Source organism: Aulonocara stuartgranti, assembly GCF_965226115.1.
Source record: "Aulonocara stuartgranti genome assembly, chromosome: 13".
Taxonomy (NCBI): domain Eukaryota; kingdom Metazoa; phylum Chordata; class Actinopteri; order Cichliformes; family Cichlidae; genus Aulonocara; species Aulonocara stuartgranti.
The window spans coordinates 15908745-15926615 of NC_138949.1; the positions used below are offsets into that span (position 1 = coordinate 15908745).

The 17871-nt window shown below is 36.9% G+C and overlaps 2 protein-coding genes across 6 annotated transcripts in view; one reads left to right on the forward strand and one right to left on the reverse strand.

The window, feature by feature from the left end:
* Window positions 1-1110: 1110 nt before the first annotated feature.
* Window positions 1111-14008, reverse strand: LOC309720069 (isoaspartyl peptidase/L-asparaginase). 3 transcript variants are annotated; one of them, XM_082556637.1, is made up of 7 exons: window positions 13939-14008; window positions 8239-8435; window positions 7319-7461; window positions 3202-3365; window positions 2439-2557; window positions 2133-2243; window positions 1111-1861 (listed from the first exon to the last, which is right to left on the reverse strand). In XM_082556637.1, exons 1-7 carry the CDS (start codon window positions 13983-13985, stop codon window positions 1644-1646), a joined length of 999 nt encoding a protein of 332 aa, XP_082412763.1. In that variant the 5' UTR covers window positions 13986-14008; the 3' UTR covers window positions 1111-1643. The 3 variants fall into 3 exon arrangements, with proteins under 3 accessions (XP_082412763.1, XP_082412764.1, XP_082412765.1); XM_082556638.1 differs by lacking the exon at window positions 13939-14008 and adding an exon at window positions 9081-9248; XM_082556639.1 differs by lacking the exon at window positions 13939-14008 and adding an exon at window positions 9004-9074.
* khdrbs2 (KH domain containing, RNA binding, signal transduction associated 2) overlaps window positions 13706-17871 on the forward strand; it is an 81666-nt gene continuing 77500 nt past the window's right edge. For 2 of the 3 annotated variants that reach the window (XM_082556634.1, XM_082556635.1), the window contains exon 1: window positions 13823-14007. In XM_082556634.1, coding sequence (XP_082412760.1) covers window positions 13917-14007 — 91 coding nt within the window. In that variant the 5' untranslated portion in view covers window positions 13823-13916. Of the gene's footprint in view, window positions 14008-17871 lie in introns of all 3 variants that reach the window. The other variant, XM_082556636.1, reaches the window with a different exon arrangement.

Consider the following 17871-nt stretch of genomic DNA (forward strand, 5'->3'; position numbering starts at 1 on the left):
CATACTTCCATGTTTCAGATCATCAAATATATTTAAATGTTAGACAAAGAACGTAAGTAAACACAAGAAGAATTTTTAAATGGCAATTTCATATATTAAGGGGAAAAAAGCTATCCAAACCTACTTGACCCTATGTGAAAAAGTAATTGCACCTCTTTGGAAATCATGAATTAAACGTGAACCACATTTTTTGGAAAGCTGCGTTCAATGTTTTCTAGACACACCTGGGGTTGATTTCTGCCAGACCCGGGTATTAAGAAATCACTTTACTAGAACCTGCCTGACAAAGTAAAGTAGACTAAAAGATAAAACAAACAAAAAAAACCAAAAAAAACAGCATATCATGCCACGGTCTAAAGAAACACAAGAGCAGCTGAGAGACAAATGTCACTGATATCTATCAGTGCGAAAAGGGTTACAGAGTCATATCTAAGACTATGGGAATTCAGCGAACATGTCTTCATGAGTAAATGACAAGAAAGATACTTTGCAAAAATGACATCGATGCAGTTCCAAGGTGAAAACCACGGCTGACCAAAGAGAGTGCAAAGGCTTGTGTCTTATTTGCCAAAAACATCTTGATGATCCTTTGGTTAGAGAAAATAAATGAAGCTTTCTCCTTTGCTCAGCAGATTTGAATCTTGTAGTAAATAACTTCTTCAGATTGGCAGTTAATGTTGCATTTATTTCTTTGAACATAATGAATGACATTTTTGAGTCAACCTTATCGTGAAGTTTTACTAACTGAGATTTCAGAAAACAATTTGCTGGTGTAATCTCTTGAACCCATCTTGTGTGTTATCCAAATATCTCTTTTCTATAGTGTTGGGTTTGAAACTGATGTCATATAATTTACACCCCAGACCAGCACAATAACCGAGATATGAAGATTAAAAAAGAATACAAAAATGTAAGAGTCTTGCAGTCCAGTTGTTTCAAAATATTAAGTAAGGTCAACAATGTTGTTTAAATGATGAACGAGATGCTCATGAATGATACAGTCTGCTTTAATAGGGATGCTTAATTAAATTAATTAAATAAAAGGATGGATGTGTTTCAGTTATTTAAGATTCAAGAGATCAACATTAAAAGAAATAACACATTTGCACATACTATATATATCCTTTATTGCATTCATCCATTAGTCATCACTCAGTGCAACTCTACCTACCACAATAGGATCTAACATTACTTCAATATAGTTTTTCAAACAGTGTAACTTTGAAGTAATTTTTCATTACAAAATTTAGGAAAAACGTTTAAGAAGTCAGACATCCTTTACTTGGAAATGTGATCCAGGATTCAAAGATTAAAGAGCAAAGATTTTCTTATCAAAAAAAAAAACAAAACAAATGAATGCACTGAGTCATGCATTTCTATGTTTAACACTTACTAAACTTCAATCTCTAAAATTTTTTTTTTTTACCACATTTTCACAGTATATGTATATAATGCTTATTTTAATATTCAACCTTTAAAATAAAATAAATGCATTTTATTTATATTGAAGCAAATGTGTTTAATAAAAGTTAGAAAAAATGAGTTAAAAATTATAAAATTTAATTATATAAGAAAAATTATAACGCAGTCTCACATTGCACAGTGATTAATAAGAAGAAATAAGTGTTATTTTTTTATTGCTTTTATTGGGGCAACTGCTCTTTTAATCTCTCATGCGGGTCTAATCCATACCACAGTACATCCTGTTCCACAGCAGCCCAAGCCATTCGCTCACTGGTAAATGTGGCAGCCCAGTGGCCTGAAGGAGAAACAACAATTGCACCTCCGGCTCCTTTGACACGGTCTCCCATGTGCTGCAGAGACATCTGCGACATCTGCGAAGCCTCTGTTACTGATTTACCTGTAAAGTGGAGAAGAAATAGGAACACAGAAAAATGGAAAATTAACTTCAGCTTGTGTTATTTCACAGCACATTCTCCTTTAATAATTGCTTCTAAGATCTTCTTAATCTGCTCAGAAACACAATTTACTAAATAACTGTGAGAGGCAATATTGCAAAACTGGAATTACTCACATGAGTTGCATGAGTTGCACTGTTCAGGATAATGGACTAAAACATGAAGAACTGATAAATTCCCATAAACAAAGTGTTTGCGTTTGTGATACTTTACCTTGTTCAATTTTTGAAAGAATGAGTCTGGCCAGTGTGACTTTAAGAATAGATTCTCCATGGCCGGTACAGGATACTGCACCACTCAAGTTGTCTGCATATCCTCCACAGCCTTATTTACATGAGACAACGTGAACAACAGAAGCAAACATTAAAACACCTTTTTGCAGATTGCAGTGAATATGCTAAAGTAACCTGTAGTAAAGTGAAGAGTATGATTAAATGAAATGTTTGGACAATGTAAGGTCTTTGGTTTGACTTTATCATTTTACTGTCAGTGTTAAAACAGCAGTTTTAGAAGTCATACCAATGACTGGGGAGTCTCCTACTCTTCCAACCATTTTATTCCTAATCCCTCCCGTTGATGTTGCACATGCGACATTACCAGCAGAGTCGAGAGCTACCGCCCCAACGGTATCATGAGCCCTGGGATGAAGAAATGTTACATTATTCAAAAAAATCAGCTGCAAAAGAAAATGCAAATTAGATCTGAAATGTTTTCAGACATAGCATCACAAGGAGGAAGCTCATTTGATTCATTAAAACACACAGTGCTTAGACAACTGATCAATGTAAGGTTGATGCCAAAACTGGCCCAAATTTCAAAATGTGACCTTTATTTGCCTAATAAATATCAATATCATTTTTAGTTTTTGGAAATTCATAAACCTAGGTCTAGGCTGCTGGGGGTTTCCTATTGGTGTTTCTTCTTCATTCACCTTGTTTACTCTCTGTGTCTTTATGTGCCATTCTGCATTCAATTATTAATAACTAATAATAACCGATGATTAAATGCTCTTTTCTACAATATGTCTTCTGTTCTGTCTCTCTCCCCTCACCCACCGGCTGTCGCAGCAGATGGTTGCCTCTCATGTCTGGTTCTCCAGGAGGTTTCTTCCTTTTAAAAGGGAGTTTTTACTTCCCACTGTCACCAAATGCTTGCTTGGTTTTTTGATTATTTGGGTTTTCTCTACCTTACAATATAAAGCACCTAGAGGCAACTGCAGTTGTGATTTGGCGCTATATAAATGCAATACAACTGAATTGAAATTGATCCCGCAGATGCATACCATTGAGTGTTGAAATCTTCTATTACTCCAGTCATGTAATTCTTGTGCTTCTCCCATTCTCTCCTCTCATACTCAGTCACCAGTGTTTCAGTGGGGACTGTGCTTATACCAATGCTTTCTGCAAACAAGTTTGCACCTTGGCTTGTCAACATTACATGGGATGTCTGAGGAAGAAAATAGGTAAGACAAAGTTGAAACATTAAATAAATCTCACAGCACTGAACATAATGTAGCAAACATAACATTGCTATAAGGTACCACTAGAGACAAAAGCAGCTTCATGTATCAAACTGCGATTCCACAGAAATGCCCTAAAAATGACCTTAAAGTTATAATCATAAAAGCAACAGGCAGGATACTGGCCATGCACACAAGGAATATCTCCCTCTGCCCAGAAAGTTATCCAGATGCCAGCTTGAATTATAGTAAGACACCCTCAATAACCAAGTTTACCAATAAGACTGTGTTTTCTTTGCAAGACCTGAAAAGAACTTAGAAAATTACTTTGGGGGACTTCATAATTTGTTTTCAGAATGGACAATTCAGGGACAAAAGTGTTATTTCCAGAACTATATAATAGGCTTTCTATTACTCTGTCCTGAGCCTGAGGGATTGCCTCTCCACTCTTTGGAGAAATCACCTGTGCCTCTACCATACATCTATATATTCATATGTATACCAGCAGTGAAAACACTGCATTTGCTTTACTGAAGAAATGTCAAAATGGTACTAGAATGTGGTCAATATAAATTATTTAATCCTGTAATGTCCTAAACTAAATGTTTTTATGAGATTTACTGTAAGATGCAAATATTTATTTGCTTTTCATTTACTGTGTCATTAAAAACACATTGCCATGATTTCTTTAGATTATATGAAAGAGTTACTTTTGTACTTTTATATTTCTTGAGTCTTATGAGGTAGTGCAGACCAAGTGGCAAGGAAGGTGATAAGTAGATAGCATCAGCATACCGGTCAAGTTTCTTTTAAGTGTACTTTATTTCTGGCATCTCCGTTATACCATTTTAAAACTCTGGTAGGTAAAACTCTCACTTGCTTTAAACAGGAATTTAAACACACCTGAACCTCATTAGTCTCTACCATTGCAATATAGACCAAACAATACTATTCCAAACAAAAAAACAGGAATAAGATTATGAATCCGATTGAGAAACTCATTTTTCATTTTACACAGTTAAGTGGTTTGAAAAGTTAAACACTGCATACAATACAAATCAAAAGGTTACTTTAAAGAAAATAAACAATACTATGCAAAATGAAAAACCCTTAATTTGGTTTCACCCAGTGACGTGCTCAATGACATCATGACCCTATATAAACAGGAAGTACTGAGGCGGCCCCTCCCACACACCTGTTTTAGATATAGGACCTGAACCTAAACATGGTAAACAACATAAGCAAACACAATTTACTAGAAATTTACCTGTGAACAGAAGAACATTCAAATGACCTGATGGTTAGTAGTATTTGCTTTAGAAACATTTCCATGGATGTAATAGATGTAACTAATGCTACCACAAACAAACCCAGGATACTATGTAAAGCAAAGTTACACCAGCAATGTCTAAACTAAAGCATTATGTAAAATAAGGGATAAATTATCAATATGGTTAAAGGACAAGTGGTAAATGAGTTCATGGCTAACCACTTTGTCTAACAACAGAATTAGTGTTGCATAAGCTATTATTGAAATTGTGTCACTGTGGTTACCTAAATGTAGCACACTGTCTGAAGTACTCACTTACATTTTTAAATATGAATTATAGAACTCAGTTCTTCTAATTCTTATTTTTTATAAAGTTTGCATAATGATTACTTCCTGTTTTTTAGTCATGATCAAAGAAAAATGTGGCTTCTGCTTAAGAGAAATCACCCTGTTATTAGGAAAATCTTGAAAAGTTAATCTCTTTAAACAAAGGATTTGGAAGTGTAGTCTAGAACTGCTTTAACCACACCCATTAAAACAGGACTGACAGAGCTGTCTTTTCTCTCCTGACCCCATCACTCTTTGCTGTTTTTACCAGTTTAAATTTAATTAGATTTTATATCAAGTAAAATTGTTGAAGAAATGAAAGTCAAATTTTGGAGTCTAAAGCCCATTGTAGTTAAGAGCAGAGTGTTGTTAAAATCAGTGACCTGGATATCTCCGTTTGACTGACAAGCCGTCTCAATGTGCCCAATCACTGGAAAGACTTCAGAGTGTCTTAAATAACTGTTGCAGTCTGAAGCCTTCAGACATCTCATGGACAAGGTGATATAACTGATTGCTCCCTCAGGGACTGCTCTCTATACTGAACAACCTCTAAATTCAGAGAGGTGGTTCAGAATGATACAAGAAACCAACAGGCATAGAAACCTGCCTTCAGATCAAAGCTGACATTGTTGGTACTATGAAGACAGTCTGCTCTGACAATAGTTTGAATGATAAAAGCTTCAGTTAGTTTGAATCAGATTGCTATTCAAAGCTCATCGGCTCATCAGTCTTAACATCTTCATTGAATTAATTCCTGTCCCTGAGTTTTAAAATAATATATATTCTATATACATATAATACAAAGGGTATTCTGCACTAAAGTAGTGATACTAAGTTAAAATAATTCCGTTTAGCCAAAGTACTTCTATGAGCAAATCCTGCCTTCAAAAGTTTGGTGACTAAAGTAAAGATGAAGTTTAAAAAGAGCTTTGAAACCTCTACAGCATGGATCAGTGCAACATGCCTGGCTAAAATGTTTCTTCTTCCTGCAGTTGATTGGTTCTTTGGGGACGGGGTAAGACAACCACCATCTTTGTTTCAACCTCACCGATTGTCTTTTCTGTATTCTACATTTTCATATATTTCTTTTTCATGATTATTGAACAGATGGACACAGTTATGTATAAAATTTGTCAAAAGGTTCAGGATCCCCAATGCCTCATACACTTAGGAATGCCAAAATAAGGGACTTAAAGGGATAAAGTGCAGAGTTCAGATGAAGCACGTATGATTGTGCTAATGGTATTTTTGTAAATGCAGTATTACAGTTACAGATGTAATAACATGGGGTAAAGTAATCATTCAGTGATGATTGTAAATGAGAGAAGCTCAACAACGTTATGAACTGGAAGTCAGAGGGTGAACATGCAGTAACGGTTAAAAATATGCAGCAAGTACGGCACAACAAGAGGCGTGTGCAAACGAGAGTGATCTCAGCAGGAGTGTGTGTGGTGGTGTGGGGGGAGTAGAGTTTGTAAGAGTAAGAAAAGTGATGTTTCAGTAATGACAGAAGGTTATTCCTCTGGAGCAGACAGATCATGTTGAAGAAAGGATTATACCTAAGGCACTCACAGGTGGATTATAAAATGAGGAGTATCAAAAGATTAACCAAGCCAAACAACTACATTCTGAAAATTGGATTTATAATAATTCACTGCTCTCTTTGCTGTAGTGAATTAAAGACTTCAGGGGTCTTAGGGGAATTTGGACAAAGTCACTACTTTTTCATCTGATCTACATCATTCATGGCTGGGGAAGGACTTCTGTTGTGGCCAGGCAACAATCCTCTCTTCTTTTTCTCACAAAGTCAGTAATAGATACACAGCCTGAGCTCTAATGACTAGTCTAAGTGATTTATAAAGTGATTTGTGCGAAGCTGCATGCTTTACCCCCGTCCAAAGTAAATATTCAACTTGCAGTTAAAAATTAAATTGTGGATGTTTAATGATTACATATTTTGATGTTTCTAACAAGGTGTTCTAGCACATAAAAGAAAACAGATCCTTGTTACCTATTTTCCTGGAAAAAAATGTAGCAATTTGCCAAGTGCACAGATCCTTATGGGAAGAGATGCTATTAACAAGTATAATTGATGAATAGGGTTACTTAAGTGCATTATTAGAAAAAAAAAAAAGGTAGGCAGTTAGAGCTGGCCGTTTCTCCTGGCCAAGTTTCTGGCAATTCCTTTTAAAGCAAATGGAGAACTGTACCACACCACCTGTTCACAAGTAGCTGGGATCTAACACATTATAGTATTGATAAAAAAAATCAAAATCTTTAATCAGATTAGTACACCAGTAATCAAATATATTTTTAAAAAGATAGAAACTAAGAAATTTAGACCTTCTCCATCACTGCCCGTGCCAGTGAAACAGGGTTGGCAATGTTCTTTACTGAGGACACCGCACCAGTGGCAAGTGTCCTTCCATCCATGATAATGGCATCCAGCTCCACTTCTCCATCTTTATTTAGTACTGCTCCGTGCCCTACAGAGAAAAACAAGTTAGAGATGAGATAAAAACTATGTTTCCATGTGTTCACTTAAATTATGCCAGCTCCACCCTTACAAATATGCAGGGTAATGGCAAAGCAGTACAGACACTGCAGCACCATACTACTGACTGATGTCTAGTTTGTCTGACTTTCAATGGCACAAATGATTGTAAAAGTTCTTGGGATATTCATACTTTCTATCATACCCGTATCATTATGTTGACTTCCAACTCCATATTTTTACTCATAGATTTTTTTTTTTAATTGATTCAGTGTGCAACTGACTCTGGGCTGTGTAGTAAAAGACGGCACTTTATATGTTTGACAACTTGTCAGGGTAAAGAAAGCAACAGACGATGTTAATAGACAGATATTAAGGTTTAGCCAGAGATCATCTCTCATATCGTTAGCTTCATAGCATAAGTGCCTAAGTCATTGACTTAGTCAAATGACTTAGGCAATTATGCTATGAAGCTAACGATATTCTTAAAGGAGTCCTGGTGGATATTCTCATCATGACCAGTAGATGGAGACATTGTTCTGCAGTTGAAGCCAGCTTAAACAATAAAGGAAAATGGGCATTCTCATTTGGCTGCTCTATGGACACGTAAAAGGAACTGGGGTTTTAGGCTTTACTTATTTATTTGAGTAAAGGTGAGGGTGCTACAAATGCCGTATACAAAGATGAAGCCCCCATTTAATAACTTGCATATTTTCAAATGGAACTACTTGGCATAAATGTGTCCCAATCTAATAAAAACTGTCTGTACCTGCGTCAAACACAGTGTTATCTTCCAAAGCCCTCACAGCCACTTCAACAGCATCCACTGCACTTCCTCCTCGTTTCAGCACTGAAAATCCTTCGCGTGCTGCAGTTTTTACTCCATCAACAGAGGCCTTGGCCAGTTCATCCGGTATGGCCCATGCCCCACCATGTACAACCAAGACTGCTGACATCTTTGCTTTCCTGCATGGAATAGACAAAGTAGTTTATTAACAGGTTTCAGCCCAGAGAATAATTCACTTTTTCTTTGAACATTAGGAAAAGCACCAAGTGATCATTGGTATCTTCTTTTTGCCTTGATCCAGACATACTTCTCAAACTTTTACATACAAAGAAATGTTTTTCGTTTAATAAACGGAAACTGCTAAACTAATTATTTGCTCTGCACTCCACTGGTAATGTATTTGCACCACATGAATTTGCACCTTGGAACAACTGATACAACTTCTATCGAAGATCATATCATCAAGACTGAACTTTGAGATGTGGTCATTGTAGCCTGTGTTGCCAGTTTTTGGCTATTGCCTGGCTATTAGAAGACCAATTCAATTAGAACAGCTGTTAATAATAAGTTATCTTAAATGTATTATGGCTTTAGCAGCTTTGAATTACGAGCTACAATCAAGTACTAAACTATAATAATTGATCTTCTCATAATTTATTATGGTTCAATTTTTATGTGCACATAAACATTTTTCTCCTATTACCTGGATGCACTTGAACTGTGTTTAATGTATTGTAATCTACTCACAGTCGCTGACGTGATATTGATAGTTATTCATTTCATTCGGACCAACCACAATATTGAGACATTGCATTTTGTCCTACCTTTTCCGAGCCTCAGAATTTCCGGAAGGATAAACACTTCGCCATAGACACGTGACTTCAAGAGACTACCGTTCGCGGTTTAACCAGCGCGTGCTGCACACTGACGTCAAGTTTGACACTATGGCCACAACCGAGGAAAGACTTCCTACAAGTTTTCAAAATTAAATCCTCACGCCACTAAGCAAACTAAGAAGCACAATGTTAAAGGCTCATCTTGTATGGCGTTATTTTTGTGCCACTATTCTGAGCGCACGTAAAGTGGCACAAAAATAACGCCATATACGGACAGCTATGCTCCTTTTCGCTGATTCTGGACATTGTTTTCACTTCATCACTTAAATCACTTTAAGCATATTTGCACTGCACAAGACATAATGTGGATTGCACAACACTGGTCACTATATTCTTCATTTCCAGTTAATACTTGTACAGCTGCTGTTATTGTGTATATATTTATTTATTTATATTTCTTCATACATTCTTATATAGTTCTATACTGTGTATTGTGTATTTTGTTGTACAGTTATTTTATTTTCAACTTTAATTTATATATTTTATCTTATTCTTTCCCAGTTAAATTTACCCTTCATTCTAATTTGTATTGTACAGTTATTTCATTTTTAACCTTAATTTATATTTTATTCCTTCCTAGTTAAATTTACCCTTTTAAATTTTTCATATTTATTTCCTATCTTATTCATAGCCTTTTCCTTTTTTTTTTTCTTTAGGTCACGAGCAGTTGTCTAAGCATTTCACTGCATAACGTACTGTGTATGACTGTGTACGTGACAAATAAAATTTGAATTTGAATTTGAATTTTGAAGTACTTGGGTATTGTAATGTAGTTTCATTGTGAAAACGTCTGAATTTTTGGAGTCGTGTTCTTGGCTCGATAAAGGCGGAGCTAAAAAAGGGCAAAAAGAGGACAGAGTTTAACAAATGGTCAAGCAGTTGGACTATATAACGTGGACACATGGGCTAGTTTTCACCAGCTGCAGGTTATATCATAGGCTATTGAATTCTTAAACGTATATATTATGTAGGGTGCATGCTTTAAAGTTCCTTAAAACATTTTTTAAAATGTAAGTACCCAGAAAAGGATCTGCAAACGACACAACTGCTGAAAAGAAAGCAGAAAAATTAGAATAAAGTTACTCTTATATTACTCATTTTTACAGAGAATCAGCAACAAACTTTAAAATACAAACTTTTATAAAAGGAAAATATAGCTCCGTGAAAATGTGAAAACAGATTAAAGCGAACAAAAGGAGATAAACAACTTCTTCTAAACTAATTTGATGTTACCCAGAGGTGTTCTGGTGTTAAATGCCTTACATTAAAGCGTTGCCATAATGTAAATTTTTAACGATAGTGTTACCAGTCCGTCAGTAAAATGTATAACGTTGCACTTTGACCAGTAGAGGGCTGCAAGAGTCCATCAAATGCATAGACCGCATATAAAGAAACATACATACTAGTTATGACCAAACCAAGAGGAAACGTTGATATTAAAATTGTAGTGTCAGTTATACTTTGATAAAAGTATTTTCTTAAAGAAGTTAAAAGAAGTTTAAATTTTACTCACACACAGAAAGCTAAACTTTCTAATTTTAAGTTCTGACCCTAGTAGTTCTGTTGATAGACTGTAAATAAAAGATGGATGTTGCCACCGTGACATCATAAACAGTATAAAACATGGACATGATTTAAGGGTCATAAATATGAACCCGCTGGAGAAGTGTCTTGAACCTGCAATCTATCCGTAGGCCACCAGATGGTGATAGCTGTTGTTTGCAAAAAAGACTTTGGGTCATGTTGAGGTTTCTCATGTAAAGTCACGTGCACATTGCTCAATAATTGTTTGCCATATTGGGCATGATATAACCACCGGTTGGTAGAAAAAGGTGCAACTTTTACTTTGTAGCAAATGATCTACATTTCTGATTCGCTTCACACTTTTCACTGTTTCACTACAGCCTGGAGAGCAGCTGGGAAGTGTTCATAGAGAAAACCATCTCTTTCATTATTTTTAAAAATAAAAAGTTGAAGTGAGAAGAAATATAACAGTTTTTTTATGCAGTAAAATTTGGAATGTTAAGATGGGAGTTTTTGGAAATTGATTTGCTTTTGCCTCTCCACTAGTTTCAGTCTTGTGTTGTCTTAATTTTGGATTATTTTCCATCTCGTTGAGATGATGAAAGCAGACATTTTTCTATAAAAATATTTAGAAATGTATTAAAAACTATAGTTTTAATAAGCTGTCTATGTTTTTTTTTTTGCTATTGTTTTCATCTGTTGGTGTGTGTGGTGTGTGTCAATTCCGATGTGCGTGCATTAGTTTATATCTACAAACATACTATAGACTTACAAGACTCAAACACATTAACCGTCATAACCCTCATTACCATTAATAGTCACAACAACAGCAGCATGATTTGCATTAACGCTGTCATAAATCATTTTATTGAATGGAATTAAATCAGTGAAGGTCCAGCGAGCATGAAATGCAAAGACAGTACTGGCCAACGTGGGCATAGCTGCTTGTTTTAGGCTTTCAAAAAGAAAAATAAAGCTGTGTCTGATTTCATAGAGAGAACTTAATGAAAAATAAATGGAAAGAGGATGTAAGTGTGAAGTTTTAATCAATACTAACTCCTTTAAGGCTTGTTTGGCATTGCAGAAATAAGCAGATTAATGAAATAGTTCTGTCAGACAAACCCGCTTGGGTATTCTGGCCTCTAAAACAGTCTTTTAAATCACCTTAAAAAGCCATAAAAAAAAGTCATACTCTGTAATCTTCAATGCCAATACACAATTTAAATGAAAGAAACCATTGGCTCAGTTTTATGGGTATTTCCAGCCATTAATGTACCACAGAGCACCCCAAAACAACAGCACTAGATTTCCGAGACAAATGTTCTGGTTTCTCAGAAAATATTAAATTCTACCAAAACTGAGAAGAATCCTAAATACTATGAACATAATTGACTCATATTCACAAAGCATTGCTGTTTGCAGCCGCGAGGAGCCTTTATGATTCTGATCAGTGCGGGGAGAAACAACTCTAAAGGTCAAGTGGAGCCAGAATTGGTCGTTCACCAGCCTCATCTGCTCAAATCTAATTTGTGAGTTAGTAAAGCAGCCTGCATGCTGTGCCGAAGATGACTTTTGGATTCAAGTCAATATCATGGCTTGGGGACAAGAGAGCCATTTGAAGAGACATAAACATTCATGCTTACAGTGCAGACACCACTAACGCTGGCTCTTGATGAGTAAGTGAAGAATTCACTTTATTATTAAATATCTATTTATATTAAAGCTTCTTTAAGCCAAGTCTGCCACTAACTATGCAAGCAGCTAAAGCTCTACTAGAGTTGACCTTAAGAGGGGATCCACCTCAAAGGATGTAAGGAAAAGATCTGACCAGCATTGCAAATTATGCATCTCTGGGGGGTTTTGTTGTTGTTGTTGTTTTTGCTGACATAAGTTCATTAAGTAACATGGAAAAACTAATGAATGGATTATTTAGCATGCATACCTTGAAATATATGTTTTCACTCTGTGACAATACAGCCAGACTTCCTTCACAGCATCAATGTAAAACTTATTTTGTATCATTTACCAGGTATCAAGGTTTAAATGTGCAAGTTTAATTGCACATTTAAACCTTGAGACATTTTGATATAAGAAAAATAATGTTCAGTTTCAAAAGTACATCTTGGTTTTTCTACATGGTAAAGAAATGCTGCTGGGAAATCTGTCAGTATGACTTAAAGATGTAAACAGAAAAAAATTAATCCATGTGCACAATGGATACTGTGGAATGGATACACAATAAATCAAACCCCCCTCCCCTCCGTGAAATTTCTGTGGTAGACAGTACAAAACACAAAAATAGCATCAATAGCCATGTGTCTATGCCTTTGTCGACAGTTTCCAAAGCTGTCCAGTGGGACAGGATTAGAGTCTTTGCCAGACTGATTTGGGTCCCTAAGCCTTATGTTTGACACCCCTGCTTTAGCATGTGGAATAGAGTTAATGAAGTTGATCATGTGATGTGGAGTCTGAAGAACAGTATGCTGTAAGCTAGTTTTTGGTTATCTAAGACAAATTCAATATGTACAAACAAATCAGACAGCAGCCAGTGTTTAGCACCATGAATAGTTGTGTTGTCCCTCATAGGTGAATGCCTGCGGGCTACTTTGTACTGACTTTGTAGTTACTTTGAAACTCACGAGCTGCATAAAAAACCCCCATTTAATTAAGCGACATTTATATGGTACAGTCTGTTAGCGCAACAAAACTTTACTAGCATGCTTTATTTGTTCTCCGCGGAGTACTATATCCAATATTATTAAAGTTTCCAGCTTCAGAGACCGTTGTCAACAGCAACCAAATGCAACCCCATCCTTTTTAAAGCAATTCCCTTAAAGAACACTGAGCATTTCCTTTACGCTCAGTGGGGACCTTTCTTGGTGTTTCAGCAGCGCCAGTCCCAGAATATGGCCAATAATGTTGCTGAGGGGCGGGGAGCAGCGCGGTCTGCAGACCCACTGAGTCTGGCGGGGTGCCGAGGAGAGGCAGCAGGCAGCGGTAGCAGAGATGGGCTCACACCTTTGAATCACAAATCAGCACCCCCACCCCTACCCCAGTCAAGCATCTCGGGAGACACTGGAAGACCAATTTTTGGAGGGGGTTTTGCTGGTGTTCCTCATTAAGACCGGTAGACTACAGCTACCAAGAAGCAGGAGCGGCAAGGGTTATAGTTGCATTGTGACGTTCAGCACTCCTGCCGTCTCACCTGCACTGCCGGTGAAGAGGTCCGCTGTGATAAAGATGCATCCAGATAAGTACCTACCTGAGCTGGTGTCCGAGAAAAACAGCCTGGACCCCTCCTTTGTGCATGCGGTGCGCCTGCTTGCAGAAGGTAAGTGAAGTATATATGTGTGTGTATATAGAATATATATCTTTTTTCAAGTCTAATGCACTCTGAATGTTGGACTTGGCGACAGTCACGATGTTCATTCTAACGTGAAAGCACAATTGCATTGAATTTTGGGGCAGTACAGTGAGCTGATGTGAGCTTGTTTTTAACACACTTTGAGTGCTTGTGTGGCGACAGTTGAATTCTCTGTGCTGTGCGTTTAATGTAGACACTGCTCTTCGGCTCCAGTGAGGAACTTTTGTTGGGTTTTTCCCAAAACTTCAAGTGAACAAATGCTGTGAGCAGAGACAATAAAGTATGTGTACAGTCAGAGGGGGTTATTGTAACCCCACTGTCCGCCAAGATCAATGCGCTGGCTCACATAAAATAAAGCCAATGTCTTCCTTGAGGATTTCTCATTGACTTCAGGGCAAGAATAATCAAAAAGGTGCCACATTCGTCAGTCCAACAATCATAGTACTGTATTAAGGTAAACGTGCTCTTAATCCTGTTATACTGTGTGCTGCCAGCCAGTATTTTTTCTGTTAAATATGTGAATTGTGTGGTCATTTATCAAGCCAAATATCACCTCTCTAATATTTTAATTATTCCACGTGAGCTAAACCTTGGAGGCTAAAATCAAAGTGTTTGTAATTATTGCATCATGAGTCATAGATTTCTGACTGAACGAAAATTGATAGATGCACACCTCCTCTTACAGGATAAATGCCATCAAGGTAATGGAGAACAGAAAATGTCAGTGAAACATGCTGTAAAGCCTTTCCTCCAGAATAATGTTACTGTATGTCAACAGAGTGCCGCAATCAGCCTGCAGCATTTAAAGTACTTTGTAGCCTTCATCTCATTCACATGCTGAGAATGTGTCACTTCTGATAGGAAGTGTGTCACCTCAAAGCAAACACAAAAACTCAGCTCAGCTCATTCAGCCCAGAGATGCAACTTTTGCATTTTCTCGTAGACTGCGTGGTCTCTCTTCCTGTAATTGCACAAGTCTGGTTGATGTGCAGTGCTATAAAAGCTTGGATAAAGGTTTGAGTGACGTGCTACTGGAGTGAAAGGCTGAATGATTATCATAAATGTGAATGGATTAACCTGTGTGGACTTACCAGGAACGTATTCCTGTACAAAACAATATATCAGCCATAAAATGACAAAATTAAACATAAAATGCTGTCATATGTTACATGACTGTAAAACACTCAGTGAAATGCTTTCTACTGGTTTTCCTGTGTGCTAAAAATGTTGGTGATTCTGAAGGCAGTTGATTTAACTAATTTATTAGATCATGCGTGTATGCTAATTTTGGGTTCTGACATGTTTGTTTAAAAATGTAAAGTCACACTTTGTGTTAATTAGCTGCTGGACGGGGTGTGTGCGCGATCTGCTGTTCGACCCCTTGAGCTTTCCTGTTGAAATGTGTTGATGAGACACCTGACACTCCCATTCTTGTCGCTAACTGGGATCCAGATGGGATCATCTGTCACACAGTACACTTTGCCATATGTACTCAAGCCTAACTCACACAGTCAGGATGCAATCAAAGAATGCCATCCACCACTATGAACTGCAATTAGCATGTTACACGAGGATACCTATGTTTTTGTTTTTTTTTACTGACTTTTTTCTCAGAGCAGTTTCAACAGTTCACAACAAATACACACACTACAATGCCCCATAATTAACAATACAGTACAGTCTTCAATATTAGAGTACAATACTGTAAAAAAAAAAAAAGTATATAATACATTGCAGTGCATTTGTCTGAGAAGAATGCTGTTGGCAAAGTCAGTAAACAGAAACCTCTCTGTATTCATCAAACACAAAAGTGGCCAATCAGTATAATAAACTGTCAGTTCAGTCAGTCTTGCAATGTCCAAAACAATCAGCCGTGGGCAGCATGTGAAAAAATGTTCAGCACAGACTTGTTATCTTGTGTTGTCAGTCTATGGGTATCAGTGGACAGCAAGATAAACTGCGTTTACAGATTTACAGATTTGCAGCTATTTATCACTGAATATCAAAGCATGTAATCCTGTGTTATTAACATCATGCACAATCGACAGCATAACATGGATTAACCATGGTCACAGTTAGCATCTCCATATTTATGAAACGAATTATTTACTGTTTGTGTTTATGTTATGTTGCTTCTAAAACCGTTTGTCTCTCTTTGAGCTGATTTAAAACTCTTTGGAACAAAGCTCCAGTCCGCGGCTGTAAACTACGGGTGGGTGGGGATAATTCTCTTGTCGAGCTGAAACTAAGCTTCCTCTTATGAAGCAGCAAGGGTTGTTAGACAGAATGTATGAATATATTGGTATATTATACAATCAAAACTGTATGTAGAGTATTTTGAAACTGCTACAACTTTGCTCCACAATCTCAAATGAAGATTTTTTTTCTTGGACATTGCTGCATGAGGCTAATGATTCCTCAGACTGACAGATAAGAGTCACTTCTTTCAAGTTTTGCACTTTAAGTTTCCTCAGCCTAAAGAACTGTGTAGTTAGTCTGAACGTGGGCTCATGTCAGTGTAAAGAAAGGCAAGCCTTTAATAGATCCCAGTGGTTTTCTTTGTAAGGCTTGCCTACATACCATGCAGCCTCGTCTTGCCATGAAAACCGGTGGGATTTCTAATAAGGCAGCAAGCAAAGCAGACAGGGAGACAGACAAGAAAACTGTCTGTTAAGAAAAAAAACTAAATGTGTGCACTACTCTGTCATTCCATTTCTGAAAGAGGCATTTCTCCATGTCAAGATAATTTACATTTTCACTAAGCATTGTAAAAGGGTATATATTATCTCAAATACAAGTGCTGCTAGCGAGAGTGACAATGCAAATAAAATCTGCATGAAATTTGAAGGATGTAGACTTCTCTGAATCAAATCGGAATATAGATATGGAGGAGGCCCAACACCATGCCAAGTGCAATTTTAGACATTAGCATAGTTTGGGCTCAAAATACACTTTAATCTGCATCTTGAAGAACTTTTCTTCTCAGTCTGTTCATTTTCTCCTTACATTTAGTTACTGCTATTAGTATATGAGCACTCAAGGTTTCCACTGATTCCTCTCCTGCACTTTCTGGACTTGTGTTTAAGTTTGATTATCAAGATAATGCTTCAAAAATCTTCTTCAATACATGAGCTTTCTTTTTGCATAGTTAAGAATACACTTAGAGTACATATTGCAGTGGTATAAGCACTCTTCAGAACGCACACAGACGCTTATAAATTTCTCGTTTCAATGAGTATGCTTTTTATAAAACTGTGATTAAATAGTATTAAGCAATAAAAAAATCAGCAGGAAATACAAAACTTTATTAATTCTTTTGGTGGAAAAAACAACCTGTGGTGATTGTACACAACCACAAACACACAGTTAAATTAATAATGTGGTAATATTCTTCCACTCTCCACACACGCATAAATCAAACAGAGTTATGGTTTCAGTCTCCCACAACATTCCCACATTTAAGTAAATTTGCAGTCTCTAGAGCTACATGACAACCACTTAGTTTCTTTGGTTTAATTAAGTTGCTGAATTTGTTTACAAGGTGGTAGTGAGACCTATGCTGTGATTTATGGTTCATAGACGGTGGGACTAAGAGAAAGACGGGAGGTGGAGCTGGAGATGGTACATGCTGAGATTTTGACTGCGAGAGTCCAGGACGGGCAGGATTAGAAATGAGTACATCAGAGGGACAGCTCAGGTTGAGCGTTTGGGGGAAAAAAGCATGAGAAGCAACAGTGAGATGGTTTGGACATGTGCGGAGGAGGGATAGAGGACATATGAGAAACGAGGGAAAAAATTATCCTTCAGTTTAACTTTTTTTGTGTTTCCTGC